The 21,573-nt window shown below is 46.1% G+C and overlaps 1 protein-coding gene across 1 annotated transcript in view; it reads right to left on the bottom strand.

The window, feature by feature from the left end:
- Positions 1 to 10,748: 10,748 nt before the first annotated feature.
- LOC149346318 (cell-death-related nuclease 7-like) overlaps positions 10,749 to 21,573 on the bottom strand; it is a 32,294-nt gene continuing 21,469 nt past the window's right edge. The window contains exons 5-7 of the mRNA XM_089585380.1: positions 18,046 to 18,243; positions 13,535 to 13,776; positions 10,749 to 11,024 (exon numbers count right to left, since the gene is read on the bottom strand). Coding sequence (XP_089441506.1) covers positions 10,908 to 11,024; positions 13,535 to 13,776; positions 18,046 to 18,243 — 557 coding nt within the window. The 3' untranslated portion in view covers positions 10,749 to 10,907. The remainder of the gene's footprint in view (positions 11,025 to 13,534; positions 13,777 to 18,045; positions 18,244 to 21,573) is intronic.

The following is a 21,573-nucleotide window of genomic DNA, read 5'->3' on the forward strand; positions in this document are numbered from 1 at the left end:
CGTGGAGCCGGGCGTGGTCGGCGATGGCGGGAGCTCGCCGGTCGCCGCCTCCCCGGAAGTAGGCCTATCGTGGCGTGTAGCGCTGGAGAACTTGGAATGACGATACAGTCTTTAAAGATGCACTTACAGGCACAAATGTGGTATCCTCGGGTTGCTGGCACCTTAAGAAACAGGTTTAAAAGAAACAGGTTAGGAAACAGGTTTAGGAAATAGGTTAGGAAACAGGTTTAGCTATCGTTGTATTTTCTCCTCCCGTGCGCTCCGTGTTCGCTCTCTTTCATCCTCCTCTATGGTGCTGGTTCGCTTTACCGATTACGGCGAGGCCGACGCGAGAGACACCGTTCAACTCATGAACATGCGTTTAAAAGCGGCGGACTAAAATACCACAATGGGATAGTTCAGGACCAAGCTAGCTCATACAAAACTTCAAGCATTGAAACGACGACAATGTGACTACGCGGCAAAGAGAGGGATGTTGCCTCCCGTGCGCTGCCGGTGGTTAATGCAACCTCTCCAAATCTTCTGTGAACGCCATTCAGTGCTTGGTGCGCAATGCCTATAATCCTGTTGAAAGAGATGGACGGGCCATCTGTTATCCAAGGAGGTTTAAGCAGCGGAACCGTCACATCCAGTATACCGAATGACGCCCTCCAGGTGCCATAGCCGCCGACTGTGCCAGTGGTCTGCTCTGGTAAACCAGTACAAGGGCACCCGACGATCTTCAGGTGGACAGGGTCTCGGAGGTCAAGGAATCGCTGGTTTATGCAAGCATGTGAGCGCTCGGATGCCCGAAGCTGAAAAATATCACAAATACCAGGAAATTCGTTGGTAAGAATGGATTTCAAATCCCTGTAGCTAAAACCTTGAGTACCGTTGCCTCCGGCACGTGCTTGTGCAAAAGTTACTAGAAGCTTCGTAAGCAGCGTATCCTTATGCACCTCTCCATATGGCAGGCTGATATGCACTTCACTGACCCGTGGACTCCGGAGTTCCTAACCTTATGCAGCACATAAAAAAAGTTCATCTGCGAACAGGTAGCGCGTCAAATGGTGGTAGTGTATGAAGCTCAGGACTCGCCACCAACGCTGACTCCTGCCCTTCAGCATGCGGTCAAATCACAGGTCACAGATTCTCTACAGGTCGTGTAAGTTCTCCCATCCTTGCCTCAGCAGGCTGCGGCTGGCCATTCTACATACGCGGCCGTTGTCACCAGAGCCACCTCGAGCCCTTGGGATCTTTCAGCGACGCCACTCAACATCCAGTGATCAGTGCCCCGACTTGTTCTCTCGCATCGGCTTTCTGCGGCATCACCGCCACCTTACTTCGCACCGCCGGTCTTTCGCTATGACTGTCTGTGGCGGACTCCCGACAACAGGGCATGGGGCCTGCTACTGTCACAGTCAATCTTCCCCGCCTGCTGACTTATTACAACCACCTGCGTACAGGATTTGCGTCCAGCAGCAACACGCACAAACTGACCTGCTACCTCCTTCTTTCCAATCTGATCGTCAGGCTTCCGCCTCTGTCAGCTGCGCTTGTCCACACCGCTGTTCCACTTCTTTAATGTGTCGTCGAGTGAGCCCTTTCAAAGCGGACATAGGGAATGGAGTTCCCGAGGCAAGAGCTCCGTCTTCACCGTTATTCTAAAAGACCTACGATGAGAGCCAAAAGCGATTTTACTGTGTTCGTGAATGGTGTTGCGACGTCTATTCTTTTTTATGCTTGCGCGACTGTATCAATTATGGATCCAAAACTCAGCCGAAGAGTCAAGAACTTTATGAAGCCATTCTCTGGGGGTTCCCTTCACACTGCTTACCCAGTGTTGGCTCCCTCTAGCTACTTCATTTTGGCTTCAAATCACCCCACAACTCACAAAGGAAATAAGTTCTGAACTATCGTGGGAAACGCCAAGGCCATCGGCCCCTCAAATATCTAGCACAAGCTCAAGGAGATAAACATTGCAACTCATCTTCCCTGCAACGGCTGCACGAATAAATTCATTCGACGGCTCGTATGAATCCTTCACAGCAAACCAGTGATCGAAAAGAACCACACCAAAACAGCTCGCATCACCATTCCCTGGGTGAAACGCACAAGTGAAGCACTGGACCGCCTTTTTCGTAAGCAAGAAATACAAGTCTGTGACAAACCATAATCAACCACTGGGCGCTTCATGCCTCGGCAGAAGCACTCTACACCGAACGAAGAAGCAGCTGGAACCGTTTGGAAAATACTCTGCCTTAATTGTTCCACCAGCTAAAGCGGTGAAACAAACAATTTTCTAGCAAAGCCCTCGCCATCGTGAAAACAACGTCAGCAACCCCGAAAGAGAGCACAGTGCAATCGCGGAGCATTCTAAGGAGTTGTTAAATCACATCGATTTTTAGCATTATTAGGTTTTAGACACCGAGCCCTATCCACATTAAAGCGACAGGTCATATAAATGTGGCACGTACAAAACACACCCAGCAATTTAAATCATTCTTTAGGCCACCCTTCAATCACTTAATGTACACGACCTTCGCTACACCGCAAAGCCACCACCCCCGTCTAGCGACTACTCAATAGCAGCGCAAAGTGTGCGAAAGCACAGTTTTTTTCAGGCGGACACGTTAAAGAGCAATAAGATGCAACTTTAAGCGACACGATAAAGAGCACGTTTAGCGACACGTTAAAGACCAATAAGTTGCAACTGTAAACGCGATATGGGTAGGGTAAATCTGCATAAATGCATAAGTAGAGGAGAACATTTCAAGTGAACGCTCCGTATGCTCCATGGAAAAAAAAAAGAAAAATTATTTTGATAGAAGAAAAGCACGGAAACTACCCTTGAAAGGATGAATGTTAGATGACTGCTTTAAACTAAATTAAGTGGTAATGAATTTGACAGAAATGAGGCGCAGCAATTCAGTGTAAACTTGATGTAGTTAGTTCTAGGCTTCGGTAGCAAGGAATTGTTTTGGCATCAAAAGCAAGTGTGACTTCAACTAGGAAACTGGATGCCATTAATTAACGGAATGGGAAGTGGTCATTTCGTGAACCTAAAGATAAGATTGCCAAGACAATAATCAACTATGGATGAGACTCCTTGGATTTTATGAGCCTGCAGTAAGGGTGCAGAACTGCATAAATATTTATTATACGTGTGGCTGGAGTCTGCATGTGTTGCAGCGGTGTTATGTGGGCTCTGCAGGGGTCCCCCCCCCCTAAAAAAATGCAATAGTTGATATGGCTGTGGATCAACGCATCGTGCAGCGAAATGAGCGCTTTTAAATTAAAGTAATTGCGAATCTTTATGAGTACCTTTATGACTTATGCTGTTTTATTCGTTAGACTGCTTATGTGCCTACGGAATTTTAAGTGGCAGCCAAGTTCTGCACCAGGAAACACCGCATGATCAGTAGCAGTGCCTATGCGAGAAGCAAAAGAAATATGAGGAGATTCAGGAATAGTGTTATGGGGAGGTGAAAAGATGACAGCTTGATTTAGATGCATTAATACTCAGCACGTTGTTTTGACACCAGATTGTTAAGTTTGCATATCACCTGCATTCAGTTTGTCTGGTAAGAAATCTGTTGACGTGTTAGGTGCTAGTATGGTGGTATCATCGGCGTATGATATACATTCAGAAGAGGTTAGGCAAGATGGGAGATCACTAATGTATATTAGGAAAAGAAGTGGACCAAGGATGGAATGCTGAGGAATGACAACTCTAGTAGTCTCCGCTGCAGAGTAAGTACCAGAGATGCAAACAGCTTGGATCCGGTTGAGTAAGTATCTGCGAATAAATGAAGTGCAGGAGCAGATACTCCAAGGGCGTTTAATCTGTCGAAATGGATGTTGTGATTAATTGATTCAAAGGCCTTTGAGAGATTGACGAATAATGCGCCCCTGAAATTACCGCAATCAATACTTCTTTAATTTTATGAAATTTTATAACGCTAATTCCGTTGAAAATTCAGAACTGAAGAGAACTTAGAAGAGGTGATGTTGAATTCTGCAAGATAGTAATTTTTCAATTAATTTGTTAAGGAAGGAAAGAACAGCAGCGAGCTGATAACTAATTGTTATGTGTTTGCCGCCTTTTTTGAAGACAGGTATTAGTTTAACTTTTTTCAGTGCGTTAGGGAAGATGCCTGTCTTGAAGATTAGGATTACTATGTGACAGAACACACGGCAAATCAGAGAATATATTAGCTTGATATGACAAGAATAGAAGTTGGCGAGAACAGGGCTTGTATCCTTGAGATTCATTATTACGATGCGCGCCTCGTCTGGGGAAACAGGAAAAAGAAACTATGAGGTAGGCGAGGGTACACATTAACGGGCTGAGCAACAGGAGGCTGATAGATAACAAATGACTCAAAGAACGCTTTAGCAATGTCGGGAGTGTCATGGTAAATATGCCTCAGTGCACAGTTTTTCGTTATTAAAGGCGTAGTAGCAGCACTACTTAAGAAGGAGCTGATAACTTTCCACTTTTTTAGAGTCACTACCAGCATCAATTATTTGAGATTCATAATATTTCTTTTTATCGGTTTTTGAGGAGCCTTCCGAGTGTATTGTTCTACGTTTTATATTGCTTTATACACATTTATTTATGTATTTAGTTTATATAGTTTTATATATTGTCACGTTGTATAGCGCGAACGAACCGACACTACAATGTTACGTAGCAATATTTGATTTCTCTTTATTGACTTATTTCACTTCGCACAAACTCCGCAAACATAAAAACAAACATCGCAAGATCTTGCTCGGTGTTTTCCCATCGGAATAGTGCTTTGTCACTAAAAGAACGCGTCTCTTACTTGCACCCCCAACCCTGAAGAAGGTACATACATACTTAAGAATCTGAAGAAGATACCTGAAGAAGGTACCTAGTTGGCGCCGCAACATTGGTTCTCCGGTGAGAATCAAAGGTTTCTCTCTAATTCGCCTCGCGACCAGGCTGATATTCGGCCGAAATGTTGACGTTCCAATTTATAGAAGTTTATTTCTAAACTCTGAGAGCAGCATCGATAGGGTCTGTTGAGCTGGACTCCACGGCAATGTGGATATTGTGCACCTCATATGAATCCATTATAAAACAAATATTTAGGTAAATTTGATGTCAACTTTTTATTTCTGATTTTAGAGTGGAAACTGAAAATTTGTTTTTGGTTTGAGGGAAGGAAATGGGGCAGTGATTGTCTCACATCTGGGTGAACACCCGAACCGCGCCGCAAAGCAAGGGAGAAAGATGGGAAGTAAAGAAGAAAGAGTTGCCGTGCTGGAGGGCTCCGGAATAATTTGACACCTGGGGGTCTGCAACTTGCACTGAGATTGCACAGCACACGGGGGCCTTTTGCATTTCACCTCTACCGAGACGCGGCCGCCACGGCAGGGCTCAAACCTGCGAACTACGTTTCTCCAGCCGGGCGCTCTAACTACTAAAGCCACCGCAGCGGGTTAGGATGAGCACTTATATCGGAATATTGATGGGTGTCAACACCGAAGGTGAGTCATGTTTTTAAAATTTCGTTATCGGCAATGTGTTTCGCAGCATTGAACAGTAAAAGTAGGCATTTGAAGCTCCTACAGTGTGCTTTGCCACATTGAACATTTATGCGTTAAGTACAGGCGCAGTTCTTGAATTTGAGGAAACAGAAATGAACTTCATTTCAGCAACGATACCATGCCCAGCGGGGATTTTTTTTAATTAGTTAACGTGGGAGCCAACTGAGCAAGCTTTGAAATGAGCATTGTTGACATTACATATTTTGAATCATATTGCCGATTAAGAAGACTGAAAAACAGGGCTCACCATTGATGTTGATGTCCATGAATTCTGTAATATAACCTCGCCCCATGACGTCAAAATTAAAAAGTTTATTAGTTTATGAGACGGTAAGTAGTCTAATTACTCATTCTAATGAGGTATATATTGTCCGCCACACTGTACAATCTTGCTCAACAGAGGGTGTCGACGTATGTCTCTGTCAGAAAATTCGGAGCATTTTGTGAAAAACAAAGAAACAAGAACAGCCCCGCACGGACGCATCTCGCCAGCGCGAGTCGTAAAATGGGGGAGAAGGAAACCTCCTGAGCGCTACTAGCCTTGTGGGTGTGCGGCTGCCCCGTCCACCACCGCTCGCCGGAGGGAATGAGTCAGACACGACCTCGATTTTTCTAGAATGTCGGAGGCGCTTCTAGTAATAACCGGCGGAGAGGGCGTAGCCTTGCTTGCGCTAAGACATGTCCCCCTCCTCTTCACTCGGACGTCGGCGGCGGCACCACGCCAGAAATTACGAGATGCTCCTTGAAGGGTCTCCCGAATTTTGACCAATAAGGACGCGCGGCGGGTGCGAGAAGGAAAAGAAGATTGCACGGCCGACACTGCGTGTATGTGCGCGCCTACTTTGGCGCGTAGAACAAGCAGACGACCAGGTCACGCCCTAATATTCAGTTTGATGACGTGCGCATACTACGGAAGGTAGAATGTGAAGTGCTGAGAGCTGCGAGACTCGTGACCGGAGTAGAAGGCGAACGAGGTTAGGTTTTGTGAGTTGGGGAGACCAGATGGCGTCGGGACGACAGATGGGCCCCGTATTAATTGCGGTGTGCGCGGCGGAAAAGACCGTTGGGTACTGGAACAGGTTTCCGAGTGTGGGCTTATAGGTGGCTGGTGGGCATTCAGGGTGAGCTTGGCACAATCAACCAGTTCCACTTAAACCACCGGCAATTGGGGAATGATGCGAATAAACGGTGTTTTTCGTTCCTTAGAAACTCCTCAGTAAGCCTAAACGTATTCAAGTTTTTATCTCTACCAATTGTGTATAGAAAATGATGTAAGCTGTTTTTCTTGCTTGCTGTCTGTAGATTGTGTTAGCACACAGGAGCATCCTCAATATTCTCTTTCTTCAGTTTGAATATGCCGCTTGCACTCCGTTTGCTAAGCAGTGACAACCATTCTTTCAGCCCAAGTATTTGCACTGGCACTGAACCTTGGCCACGATTGTACAAGATTCTAAAGTTTTCCATCTTGCTCGGTTTCTTCCAGTTCCTGTGCAGAAGTTGTTGCAAACAGGCCGGTCCCGAGTGTATCCGCATAGCGGTCATACAACTCGGAATATAAGTTACACCTGCCAGTAACCTTCCTAACCATTGGATTTTTTTCAGTAACAAGCTTGAGGTGTCCATTTTTTTGTTCATGGATTGAACAGCGGAACTTGTGCTGCTATACGATTATTATTTTACCATTGCATAAATTACTCTTATTGCTCATCTCGCAGTTTTACAGCAGTCATTTCAAATGCTCTTCGGCATGCAGAGTTGCAGCAAAAGATATGATCCAATTTTGGTGTAAAAACAGCGTACTGTTTTTTGAAAGTTTCATCGAGTGCGTAACATCTTGGTAGAATATCTTGTGCCTTCCGCCATGGCGCTTTTGTATTCGTAAATACTCCTGTAATGCCTGAATCTATATGTAGCACGGTAATTGGCATTTTCGGCTATCTCAGAGCACCTTTCGGGCAATCAGTGCAGCTTGTAAAAATGGTGCACGAGGTATGAACCTATGAGGAAAGCTCCAACCGGGCAAACCTGGAGGCCTAAACGGGGTGCTTCACCTAATTCTTTACACAATTATTAAAAATAGAAGAACGCTTTTAGCATAGCATTGTCAGCGGTGCAGTATGTCAGCATGCAGCTAAGATATGTTAACTATCCGGCTAGTTAATTCATATTGATTAGTTAGCTTAGCTACCACTGTTAGGTTCTTTAGTTATTGAGAGTCGTGCAGTAATATCGATGTCAGTTTTATGATTTCGGAAAGTAGGTTGCCCTCGGCGTTGTGGTCGAATAAATTTTGGCTACATCGCGCCAGATTACATGCACTTTCGAGAAGCTTGCAGGCAAAGCGAGCTCTCCAGTGCACGCAACTGGTCTAAATAAGCAAAATTTGTTGAGCCACAGCGCTGAGGGTAACCGCGTTTCTGAATTTTAAAAACAGGTAAGGATATTACTTACTGTGGGCTGCGCCCCTCTGAGTAATTAAGGAGCCTAGCAGTAATAGTCGAAAAGTTCACTAATCAATATTAGTCACCCATCCAGCTAGTTAGCACGGCTTACCTGTATTCTATTGCGTTACAGCGCTGGCAATGTTATGCCGAAAAAGCGCATTTCTAACTCAAAAAGCCTATTCTTAAAAACTGTATAAGATCTTCCGTGAAACACCCTGTGCATTTCCAGAGTAAACATACTGAAAACTTATGGCCGCTGAAAAATATAGGAAGGAAGAAACCACAACTAGCGCCTATAGTTTTCAATAGCCCTGGAAGTAGTGCTCGTCGTGCTTCTGCCTCGCCTGGTGTTTCGCTCCCAACGTCGAGACGATGGAGCATTTTGTTTAGCTGCGAAACAGCACCCAAGCTAAGGCGTCGTATTATTTTTTTGTTATGGACATCATTTTCGTGTTACAAAAAAAAGAACTGACACAGCGGAAGCTCCGTCTTCAGAGATTCTTGGAATTGTGGGCTATTATGGAAGCTAACATACCGCTATTTATCCACGTTGTACCTTGTTTTTTTTTTTTAAATCGGATCTGTTACAGTAAACAATCGTCTGTATGCCGCCCTCCAGTTGTCTCAGGTTGTGCATCGGTACAGCGTATCCTATTCCTATTGTGTGCACTCAAGCATATTGTTATTAGGCGCAAATAAAACGCGCCTTCTTCCCTGCAGAGAAAACAGCTAATATTAGAAGATTTGGCTACAGGCCTTCTGATTTGGTGTAAGGAATAGTATTTCATGCCGGGTATATTGCGTGATCTACGTAGGAAGAATATTTTCGTTTTGGGTAGATTGATAAGAATGGCTCGTAAAGGATAAGTCAAATTTTGTCATTCTGCTTTCCTCTTAATCTTGTGCAAGCCAGCTCAGAGATCGTACGAAAAAATGGTTTTTATGGTGTATTGAATTGCACTCTCCAAACCAACTTAGGGTATGAGGGACGCCGCAGTGGAGGGCACCGGGCAATTTTTACCACCTTTTGTTCTTTAATCTGCTCTGAAATAGCGCTCTACACAAGCCTTCAACATTTCACCTCCTTCAAAATGCACTACCTCACTTGGGATTGAACCCGCATCTTTCGGGTCAGCAGCTGAGGTTCATAACCTCTGAGCCGCAGTACCGGGGGCGGCAACGAATAAATGCGAGTCATCTGGTAGTTTCCGGCGAATGCAGAATGAAAAATCAGGTGCATTACCATACCGTACTCTAATGTTTCAATGATTGTTGGGCTCTTTCTGATGCCCAGATTGGTAGCGCGACAAGATGAGAGTGTTGTGGAACACAAAAGATTTGGCAGTAATTATGCTGATAATAATGCTGATGGTAGAAGGGGCATTCGTGACGAAAATAAGTGCCCTCTTTTCATTGTGCTCTGAATATGGTATTTATTATTTCGTTTGGATTTGGGTTCTAGCATCCCAAAGTGAGCCGCGCTATGAGAGACGCTGTAGCGGAGGGCTCCGGATAAATTCGACCACATGGGATTCTGTAACATGGATTGAGTCCGCACAGTGCACAGGCCTCTCGTTCTTCTTCTCCATCGAAACGTGACCGCCACAGCCGGGATCTAAGTGGTGTCCTTCGTTTCAGCAGCCGAGCACCATAAACACTGAGCCGCCTGGGTGGCTTAAATCTGATAACTTCTTTTACTAAGAGCGGTGACAGCTGCAAGAAACAAGAACTTCGCGTGTGTAGAACACGCTTCCTTGCATTAGTTTCTCGTTTATGTTTTCGAAGTTATTGAGTGTGCCGGTGTCCTACATGGGTAATCTCCCCGATATTTCATTGATGCGAAAAAAATGGAAAACCTCCTTCCTTTAGCATTATGTACACAGTTAGCTTAATTTATTGTAAACAATTAAGCAAGCTTTCTCGCAACAGCCCAAAGAGGGTGTATGTCTTATTCTGACCTTCGATTTCCATCGAGTATCAAACACGGTAGTTGTTGCTTGACAGGTCGCAGCAAGTCATTTACAACAGCGTGCCTACTAAACATTCAAATATCGTACCTTATGTGTAGCAAACAATCAATGTGGAAAAGACAATGCGACTACCAGCAGTATTTCTGCAAGGAATTTCCTGGCTGCTTAAGTTCAAGCTTCTGAGTGAGTTAAAATAACCCACCGTCCTGGTGATCATCCAGGACCCATGTAGCCTCTGCGTGTAGCAGCTATTTTTCGGTGCCTTTTTTGTGTTTAGTGCCACAGGTAGATTAACAAACAATCTGCTGCCTGCTTCGCGTCCACTTAGAATCTATTACTATAGGAAATCGTACTGAAAGTGTCTTCTGTGTGATCAAAATGAACTACAATGTTGACGCTTCGTGTTTCGCAATATATCCTCTGCAAATGTACCAATAAAGATTAGCCGCAAAGTTAATGCACAAAACACGGAAGCACCTGATCAAATTGACCGAAAAGTCGAGAAAGTTGAATCAAAACAAAGCAGCAACCGTGGAAAGCAACCACAACATCACGCCAACGGCAAGAGTGTCAGGAAAGGAACAGTATGAATGCCAGTTGTCCTAAAGCGGTAGAGCAAGGCCTGGTGAGAACTTCTCTGGTGGCGTGCACAGTAACAATGTCCTGAGTGCTGTCATGGTTTTCATGGTTGTCATGAAAGAACAGGCTGATAAAACGGTGAAATTACTTGCCATGCACTTTAAACAGGGTGTCTTGTTGAAAATATTAGCGTTCATGAGCTGTGCTAAAAGCTTTTTATTTTCATTACCAGAGAGGTTATTAACGAAGACTGCAGCTGTAGCATGGTGTGAATGAAAGATGCAACTCTTCTGTCGCGATCTTGTTCGATGCTGCAATTTCCTTCGTCACCTGCTGGTGTGGCTTGCAGCAGAAGCTATTCTGCTTTATCGTTTTTGCATCTATTTCTTTCAACGATGCTTTTCCTGAAGAGTTGGGCTAAGCGTGGATCGATGAGGCATGTAATTTCACCTCCTCGCTTCATCTGGGAGCGCTGAAATTGGAAAAAAGAACAGTTTAGTGCGCGCAATTCACATTGCTAACGCTTCGACGCTGGAAATAAAAGCAACACTGAGTGTTCCTGACTCTGCAAGGAACATGAACAAGCAGAAAATGTTCTGGAGGTGCAAACAGCCAAGCACTGATTATCTCCGATCTAGTAATTCAAGCTGAAATCCTAAACAAAATACACTTGCAGTCGTGCAGTTGAATTATACGAGTACGATGCAGCAGCTGAAGCCATCAATGAAACTCAATGCAGCAAAATCACATTTCCTGCTTTGGTCATTGTATGCATCTGGAGACTAGTACACAGCGAAAAAGCAAAATTAGTAAACATGAATCATCGGTGCACCGATCTCACTGTTCCGTATTTCGATACTGACGGAGTATCACTATCTCTATTTGACAAAGAAGTCACATGAAACGGGCTCGACCGTTTGAAGAAAACGCGACACTGTAAAGAGACGGCAGCCTACCCAGGGAGCGGTACTTTTTGACACAAAGGCTCAGCCTGTTAACACAGAGAAAATGTACGATGTTAGCATGTGCGAAGTGCTAAAAGCCCCCGAAACCAAAAAGTGCGCCGAAATGTCTGCAACTTTTTCTATTTATGGTGTTGAGGAATGGAAAATTTTAGTGTACCCACATTGTCACTAAAATTATATATATATATATATATATATATATATATATATATAAATTTCAGTGACAAAATTGGTACAATAAAATTTTCTATTCATCAACACAGTAAACTGAAAAAGTTGCAGACATTTCGCCGCGCTGCTTGGTTTCGGTATATATATATATATATATATATATATATATATATATATATATATATATATATATATATATATATATATATATATATATATATATATATATATATATTGTACAGAGGAAGACGCTTAGCAGACGGAGCAACAGAACCGATGCGCGGCGCGAGGCGAGAAGAAGACGATCGGCAGCTGAAGCAGCAGAACCGACGCGCGGCAAAAGCATCAACTGTTCCGGGACCGGACCTGCCCTTGCCCGCTCTAACCGGCCTTAACAACCAGTCATCTCTTGCCAATAAAGGCCGCTACAATATATATATATATATATATTCAGGGACTGTCCCAAAAGTAATGAATGAAAAGTCGCGGAGTGACGTGCGCCCGCCCTTGATTGGGAAATCAGTTTTGGGGGAAGGAGGGAGAACCTTCATCTTCACAGTGGAACGAGCTCAATTGGCTTCGAGCAAGCGACGGGAACGGGCGTGTTTGAGCATGTACCCCTGCTACGTAGCTGCGTCGAGGAAACCATGGAGCCAACGTTGGAACAGCGCTACGGTGTAAAGCATTGAGCTAAACTGAGTAAGTCACCTACCAGACGTTCGACATGATAAAGAAAGCATGCGGAATGATGAAATGTCCTCATCGGAAGTGTTCCAAGTGCAAAAAGCATTTACAAAGGGCCGGGGAAGACGTTCAGGTCGTCGACGGGCACAATCAGTAACCGTCGTCGACGGGCACCCAGATCGTTGCTAATCGTCAGCGTCTTCATGGCCGTTTCTAACAGATTTGCGCCATGAAAAAAACTACATGAGTACCTTGCATTCTATTCACATTCTATCTGCGTAATTCACCCTGAATGTATGTCGAACGGAGTTGGCATCACAGGGCCTAGTAAAATGAAAGAAGCAGCACTTGCTTTTTTTTAACGAACAGAAGCGTTTCAGTATACATCATTTTGTTGCAACTGAGCAGCGTTTTCCTCCAAAACAAATCTTGTTTACAGCGTGAGCTGATCTCTTGTAGTTTGTGAGTTTGTACTTTGTGGCCACCTGGGTCACATGATCATGTGGCGTGATCACAACCTGCCCACCGGATGATGAGAATACTGTGCACCCTGGCAGGTGGCAGTTAAATTAATGACTGATCGCGAGAGATTCCTCGGCAAGAGCTACAAGGTTCGCACAGAAGCCCCATCAGTGGCACCACCGGCATCGCAAGGCGTTGGCGTATCGCTTAACTGCTTAACCATTGCACAAGAAGTGGTATGGTGTCTCCCAAGGATAAATGATGCTAATGCGAAAGCATTTGTTGTCTTTTGAGTGGTGTGTACAGGACCTGCCAGCAAAGCGTGTCATCGGAGCTTGTCCACACGAAAATGACCATTCTAAAAAAAAAATTCTCCGACATGGAGTATGGAACCCAGGCTCTCTGTGTTCCAGGCGGGCACCCAAGGGTCATTAGTTCAAGCGTGTTAGAGGTGCACGAAGTTAACCCGTTGGGGTGTCTACGACGGTAAACTGTGTTAGGGATGGCCACTGTTGTTAGGCAACGCTGACGTGCAAGAAAAGCTGCTGACGTAACCGAAGGGCCACGTGATAAGTGTCACGTGACAACGATCACTTGCAAAACAAAAACCAGTTTTCAAGTTAGCAGTGTCAATTGCAGGCCGGGTAAAAACCTTAGCCATGATCTGCATATCTCACATCTCTTGACGTGAAGTACTCACCATTCGGTTCAGCGATGAGAAGCAGAAAATGCTTTTGCTCCTGGTCACGTACCACTTGCTGTGGTCTTCTTTACTGGAGAACGCAGCTTTTCCTCTCTTCGTTTCCACGCCAATCACACTCACATCGTTCACGCTGTACTTGTTTGTACAGTGCATGTCCTGGGCCCCACCAGCGCCATTTTGCCACGACTGGACGTAGATGCTGTCATTCATCTGGCTACCGAGTTCTTCAGTGTATACATCTGAAGAACGCACCACACAAACCTTCGCTGTTATATTTTTAGAAAACGTGGTCCCCGGTGTACTCAACAATGAAGTCTTATCGAAGACGTAGTACCATAATTTTGCTGCCAAAAGTCAATGGTGTCGAGTTGGGCATACACAACGCAGACATTTTACAGACGGGCTGCGGGTTATCAGTTACGCGCCAACTGTGTCGTCAAAGGTTAAAGCCGCACTGTTGCGGTAATCTTATTCTGAACACCCGAGAAATGGGAGAAATTCGAATATTTTTGTCGCTTAGTAACTAAGACCGTGTAAATATGGAGGCTTTAATTAATTCAACGTCTAACGTTTCTCCGTTCACCAGATCTTACAATTTGGCGCCAGATAACAAAGATTTAGTTTTATGAGTGAGGAATTAATGATGGCCTACAATTTTGGCTCAGGATTTTTTGGGCCATTACGTCAATTTCATTCAACGGCCGCACATCAGTACATTTAGTTTTCTGAAATAGTATTCATTTCACTGGCACCCCTCTGAAGACCGTTATGAATACGAGATAATTATAGCAGCACCGAAAGCCTTCGTGGTTTCTGGTCTGCGGAAGATATTGGGGGGAATGTTAATCTGACAAACAGTGAGGTGAGGCGGTACCCCGCAAAAGGAAAAGACAAACTAGCAGGGAAGAGGGATTAACGTGCACAGGACACCTAGTATATGTAATTGAGGAAGCTGAGGCCTGCAGCCAATAAAGGTACTTCCGATGCCTCGTGGTCCAGCACCCGCCTCAACTGTACAGGTGGTCAATTCGACTACTACTTCCGGTAGACTATCCATCAGATTTCTGAAACTGATCCACGACATCGCTTGGCGTGGTGCTTGGCTTTCCAGAGTACTACATCCCTGGGAAAAAGAGTTTGCGGATTTAAATCACATGACTTAGTACTTGAACAGGCAAACCGAAAAAAAAAGCCGCAAGTGGGCTTTACTGCACGAGAAAGATCTAAGGTTTAGGACGACGGAGCCAATTACTGCTCGCGGAAATGCAAAAATTTGGTCAAAGACCCGTTTCCAAGCATTTCACCTGAGAAAAGCCGAGCACCAGGGAGGCTGATATTTCGTACCCATTTGAAAACCGGGTGGTAACAGGCTGTCAGTGAAGCTGAAGCTACCAACTACCGAATGCGAATGCGAGATGGATGCTTTGTCGCAAGGTTATCGCTACTGTCATCAGAAGTATACAGAGCGCCAAACTGCATCCAAATCTAAACCGGCGCCCATACTTTGAGTAGCTGTGGACTGGTGTCAGCAATGGGCACTTGTTGCTTGTACTCCCAGACACCCTTAAGGTGTGGAAGGGGGGGGGTAGTGGTTTTGATATCTTAGAAGATGCGCTCGACTCAGCTTGCGACCTCTAATTTCTAATCTCTCTCACGAACACATCCAAAATGATCTGTGAAACAATGCAACCCGTTAAAAGTAACACTAGGGAGAAGTCACAGTGCAAAGAAAGACCTTGCAAAACAGTGCACTAATACACGAGAGAGAAAAACAAAACAGAACTCATTTAGTTCACCATGCACTAAGGCAGTCGACGACCGGATGATCGCAATGTATCGTCTTGAAGAATGCACGCCCTTCTTCGCAGGTCTGTGGCTGGGCAACAGTGGTGTTCCCCGCAATTCGGGTGGTAGCACATCTCGGAAGCTTCAACTATGGCAAGGGTTCAGTGACAGCGCTAAACGTTGTTCATATATAGGGCGCATCGCTTCTGTTCGTTTCTTCGCGCCAAGGCTGGCGAGCACGTTCACACTCTATAAACCACACAACTGTTCTCTCACCCTACCGCTGGGCGCGCATCGCCATTGTTCAGGCTTGGATAGAGGCTTCCAAAAAGCTTAAGCCGAGCTCAAGCCGCGCTCGTGTCAAGTCAGGAGTGAACAGGAGAAGGCACTACTCAACACGCTCAAGGTTACGGGCTCCTCATCGGCAATGAGATAAATTATCTCCAAGGTTCTCGAATCGTCCACACGCGCGCGGGCGAGATTCCTTTCGCGGCGCGCCAACTCTCGAAATGTGCGCCGATATTTTTGCCAGCCGGACACCTTGCAAGGGGCAAGTCGCGCACAAAAGGGGACGCCCAATACCGAGACGAGCACCTGTACATAATTAGTTTACATCCTCTTCAGGCGAAGGTCCTCCCAGCGAGCATGCGGAGGGGGGACTTCCTTGCTTTCATGTCGCTGGTCATGAATGGATCCAACCCATGTGCTTCAGATAGGTGGGGACGCAAACCACCGTGATGCGCTGCCGTCCTGCTTAGCCGTTCCAGGCGCCCCACGTCTGCTACATTGGGTCCTCCCTTCGTGGGGCACTTTAAGCGAGACTCAGAATCTGCCGATATTTCATTATCTTGGTTTTAAGCCGGTCTTTCCTGCTGAAGCCAAGACTTGCCACCTACGCACCGGAAGCGCGACTATGGATCTCAGCCCAAGCCCCTTTGTCTCATGCTGGTACCCCTAGGAGAGGCTGAAAGGGCGCAAACACAAGTTGCGCTTCTGCTTCGTCGTCACTGTCTGCATATTGCGGCACCCGCACTTCTCAGAGGTTCTCATGGTTGGGCCTTGCTTCTTCGAGAGAGAGTGAAAGGAGACACAAGTAGCACTCCCTAGAGATCCACAGCCTGGAGCTGCACAAAGATGGCCTAATCCTGATGCCTTTAGTCAGCCGGGATTTTTTACATTCCTTTAAGAAGCTGATCAGTGAACGGCAATGGTGCTTCAATCCCTCAACATCAACAATCTCCTGTCACTTTAGAGAGCACTAGTTCTCTTTCAGGTCGGCTCAAATGAGCTGCCACCAAACCCTTTATAAGCAGTGACTGGCTTGGCCTCCGTCTGACTGCATTGCAATACAGCGCAAGTCCTCCCCGCCTTGCGCCGAGGGCGCCTAGGGCCGTCAATGCAAATCCGCCTTCCAGTTGGTTACAGCAGGATGGAATCGCTCCCAGTGATAAGCAGGATGAAAGTCGATATGAATCGTTCTAGCCCTGACTGGCCTTACATCAGCCTAGTAGGTAAACCAACAACCACTTACATCGTGGGAGGGAACAGCGCGAACAAAACGACAGACGAAGCAAGAGGACACAAAGACGAGCGCTGACTCGAACGAGCGCTGACAACTTACATTTGCCGCAACTTACAAAAGTCCAAGAGAGCGCTGTCTTTTTCCCCAGTTCTGAGTTTTGGTTTAGTTTGATTTAAGGGGGTTTAGCATGCCAACGCAACTTAGACTATGCGGGATGCCGTAATGAAGGGTTCTGGAAATTTCGACCTCCTGGGGTTCTTTAACGTGCGCTCACATCGCACAATACACAGGCCTCTAGAATTCAGCCTTCAAAGAAATTTGAGCGTCGAGGCCGGAATCGAACCCGTGTCTTCCGGATCAGTAGCCACGCGCCATAACCACTAAGCCACCGCGGTGCCTAGTTGTGCGGTTTTAAGCGGTGGTGTATTAGGCAGAAAAGGCTGCAGAGGAAGACGGAGCTCCTAAATGTAGGCTCTCCTGATTCTCCTAACGCTCTACCTACCAATCCTGCGAATGCCAATTGCCAGGAATATTGCTTTTTGTTATTTTTTCGCTCACGAAGCTCAGCGAGAATGTACAGCATTACCTTAACTACGAAAATATCGCCTCAGTTGATGCTGGTCGGGCTACCACTAAAATTATAACTTTAGAGAGCGAAATAACATTCATAGCACTCTTCAGCCATCTTCACCATTAAATTTGGTCAACGCGTACATTGCCTCCAACAACAAGAATTCTTAACACGTTGTGTTTGATAAAGATATTGTACTGAAGTTCATATAAAAAGCATATTCTTTTTATCGTTACACAGATAACAGAATGTCTGAGCTCAAGTGGTGCAGTCTCGTTTCAGAGAACTTCGTGCTTGAAAGTTTCACAGAGAGTAAGATAGAGCGGAAACATGCAATACATAAGGCATGATGCACCCTTCTACTTACCCACGTCCGCAAAGAACGCTGGTGAGGCATCAGGCTAAAGAAATAGCTGTGAGAGTGCTAGATATGAAAGCAGCATTTTGACTGCAGTACACCATTCTTCAAGTAGACGAGAAGTCTCGCAATGAGAAATGAAGAGCTTAATTGGCGCATTCTTGATGTCGTATTGAATTCTACTTCAGGTTTCAATGACAAGTTTGCCCTCTCTCCTACATACGTTAGAGGAGAATATTTTTCAAGCTCAATATATAGTATAAACTGTTTACCTTTGAGATAATTGGGAGGCTTTGCAATGGCCAGGACATGTTGACTTCTTTGTCTCGTCAGCAGTATGTTAATCTGCATTTTTTTCTCGCTTCTCGTGTAGTTTCTGTTCAGTATCTTCCAAAAGTCCGGGTATTGAGATGCCCAGTTTGGACGGTTATAGAGGTACACATTCGCCGCCTGTACTTGCAGATGTTGGGCTGCAAAAAATGTCTCTTTTAATGGGCCTATTCAAACTCACATAATTCACACACAATTCACACACACACGCACGCCACCCCACACACTCACACTTACACACAACCCCCCCCCCCACAGACACAGACACACACACACACGCACGCACACACACACACACCACTACAGCACACACACACACATTGTATTTGATGTCCTTGCATATGCCAGCAACACACTAAGCCTGAGTCCAACTACTCTGACTGAAAAAAAAAGGTCCTCGCCATTTTGTAGGCCATAGTTAAGTTTCGCCCTTACGTGCACTGCCGTCCTTTCGAGGTCGTTGGGGATTATCACTCTCCTTGTTTTGCATTCTTCATTGAAAGATCCTTCCCGCCGGCTGGCACGTTGGGCGCTGCGTCTCCAAGAATATGACATCCGCGTCGTCTGCCGGTCGAGACCGCCGGGTGGAAATGGTGCAAAATGGGTGTTGCAGTGAAAAGACAGAGCAAGGTATTATAGGCGGCGCCGCATGCGAGTGATCAAGCCGAAGAATCGACATTACTTCCAAGCAGAGGAGTGAAAAGGGCACCAATCGCTGCAAAGTTGCGAACAAAACACCTAAAATAAGAGCATTGACCCGGGAAACTGCGGCGTTGAGTAGTGCTGGAAGGTTTTGAAACACAGTCACAGCACTCAATTTGGAGGGGTCAGGGCGGACACCGTCTTTCGCACAACGTGACCGAAAATTGCGACTTCACGGGCAGCAGAAGTACATTTTTTAGTTGAACTGCAGGCCGGCGTTTGTGAGGCATGTGAAGATACGCTTCAGGCAACAAAGATGCGTCTGAAAGCAAGCCGAAAAGATCGCAATATCCTCCAAGTAGCACAGGCTTCTCTTCGACTTGAGGGCCCGCAAGACTGTGTCCATCATTCGCTGGAAAGTAGTACGACGGTTGCATAGGCCGAAAGGCATGGCGGTAAACTCATACAGGCCTTCAGGGACGAAAAATGTGGTTTTGGCACGATCTTCAGCGGCCATTGGGACCTGCCAGTAACGACAATGCAAATCAAGTGAATAAAAGAGCTCAGCGCCTTGTAGACAGTCCAGAGCGCCAGCTGTACGGGACAGAGGGCAGACGTATTTGAGTGTAATCTTCTGTATGCGGCATTCACTGACACAAAAACGAATGGAGCCATCCTTCTTCTTGACGAGTAAAACTGGGGAGACCCATGGGCTGTAGGAAGGCTGAATAACTCCGCTTTTAAGCATGGTGTCCACCTGTTATTCAATAACTTGTTCTTCATTGGCGGACACGATATAAGGCCTGGCGCAGAGGGGCATGGGCACCGGTGTCAGTATGGCGCGCAACAGTCGATGTGCGCCCCAAAACGGGTGGGTGGCAATCGAAGGAGGCGTGAAACACAAAAGAAACGCAAGCAGCTGGGTTCGCTGATTTAGAGGAAGAGTGGCGTCGACACAGCGAAGGAATACGTCGGTAGACAACGCGGACGGTAGAGGAGCTGGGGGCGTACGTGCCGACCGGCAGCGATTCGGCGGCGGCGTCATGGTTGAGAACAGAATCGAAGAGTTGCACGGTGCCAACGTATTCGCCACGGCGCAGAGCGAAGTGGCTTGAAAACGGGTTGGAGAACCACAATGCGGTGAAGCCGGCGGATATGGTGAGCAGGGCATACTGAAGCGGCAGCCAGTGGCTGCGCAGAAATGTAGGCGCAAGGACGACACTTGCATCGCTAACAGAGTCACAGGAGAGAGGCACAATTACGGAAGAGCACGCAGGAATATCGGTACTGTCGGCGATAAAAGCTTTGGCAGCAACAGGGGCACCACAAATCTCAGTCTCTTGCACGGGGTTCGGCAGCGTAGAGAGCTCTACTTGAGCCCGAGCACAGTCGATGATCGCGTCGTGGAGCGATAGGAAGTCCCAGCCCAAGATGATCGAATGGGAACATGACGGCATAAAGATGAACTCGACCAAATATAAAATGTCTTCTATGACTACTCGAGCAGTAGGCGCTTCTAACGGCTGGATGAGGTGCGCACTTGCAGTTCGTAACGACAGGCCAGAAAGGGGCGTCTTCCCTTTCCTCAAAGAGCGGCAAAGTGCTGCATCCATGACAGAAACCGCAGCACCGGTGTCGACAAGCGCCATGACAGATACGCCTTTGGAAAAACTTAGCGGCAGACAAACGAGGCTTTTCAGCGCCGACGTGTAGAAGGCGAACGTCGTCCGGAGAAGGTGGTCCGGAGAGGATAATGTGTTGACAGCAAAGCCGCCCCACATTACTGGGCAAGCCGCAGAAGCAGCAGATGGGGCGATTGTCAGGCGTGCGCCAGGAGTTTTCCAGTTGAGGAGGTGGTCGTAAAAGCTGCGGGCCCGGCGGTAAATGCAACCTATCCAAAGATTTTGGAGTTTCTATGTGTACTAACATCCGCTACACCTATGCAAAGCGGGAAGCAAGTTGTTCTCAGAGGAAAAAGAAAAACTTTGCCTTAAGGTAAGGCAAAGTTTTCGACATCGGGCTAAGGGCAATATTCCGCCACACGCTGCGGCTAAAAGTAGAAAAACATCGTCGTCTTTTGCGTATCTTTAAAACTATGCGTCCGAAGATCATGTCAAGAACCTTACCTTGGCAGAAAATCCGGCATTCGACCATTAGTGCAGTGTGTGCCGATATGCACCGCCTTGCCGACCACAGTGACTAACAAGCAACACTTATAAAGTGCATTTCTTTAGTACCAGATGAATACAAAAATGAGTGGTTGTACAGAATCGTTCCACACTGTCTTAAACACACTCTTCCTAGCTTTAAGCAGTTCCCGCTTGCTTCGCTCACGACATTGTAGTCGCGTGGCATTTCTCGTGTAGAGAGATTTTTCATCAGTCGCAGGAATTCAAAGCTAAATATAGAAATGTGATGTGTTGTTGGTTGAGTCTGTTTTTAGACCAGCTTATGGCTTATTTAAAAAATGCAACCCTAGCCTCAAAGCAAAGAAATGTAGTAAACTGCTTGTGCGGCTTAGGCCTCACAGCAATTACTCTGCTGCTGAGATTAATTGCCAACAACAATTGCACAGCGGCTGTGCTTTCCGCAGAGTTTCACCTACCCATAGGTAATAAAATATCAATAGCCCACCTCGTTCTTTACGGCTTTCTCAATGCTGGGAAACATTGTGCATTTACTGGATCATTGCACTTTAATTCGGTCACCTCATTCACACAAACTGATGTTTTTGTGTAACCCTTCAATTTTCTGAACATGGAATAGAGTAGCATTGCAAGGCAAATGGAAAGACGCACTTTATGAAAGAGAAGGAATTTTCACGGGCG

This window comes from Amblyomma mixtum, chromosome 4 (assembly GCF_055824585.1).
Source record: "Amblyomma mixtum isolate Tamu chromosome 4, ASM5582458v1, whole genome shotgun sequence".
Classification (NCBI taxonomy): domain Eukaryota; kingdom Metazoa; phylum Arthropoda; class Arachnida; order Ixodida; family Ixodidae; genus Amblyomma; species Amblyomma mixtum.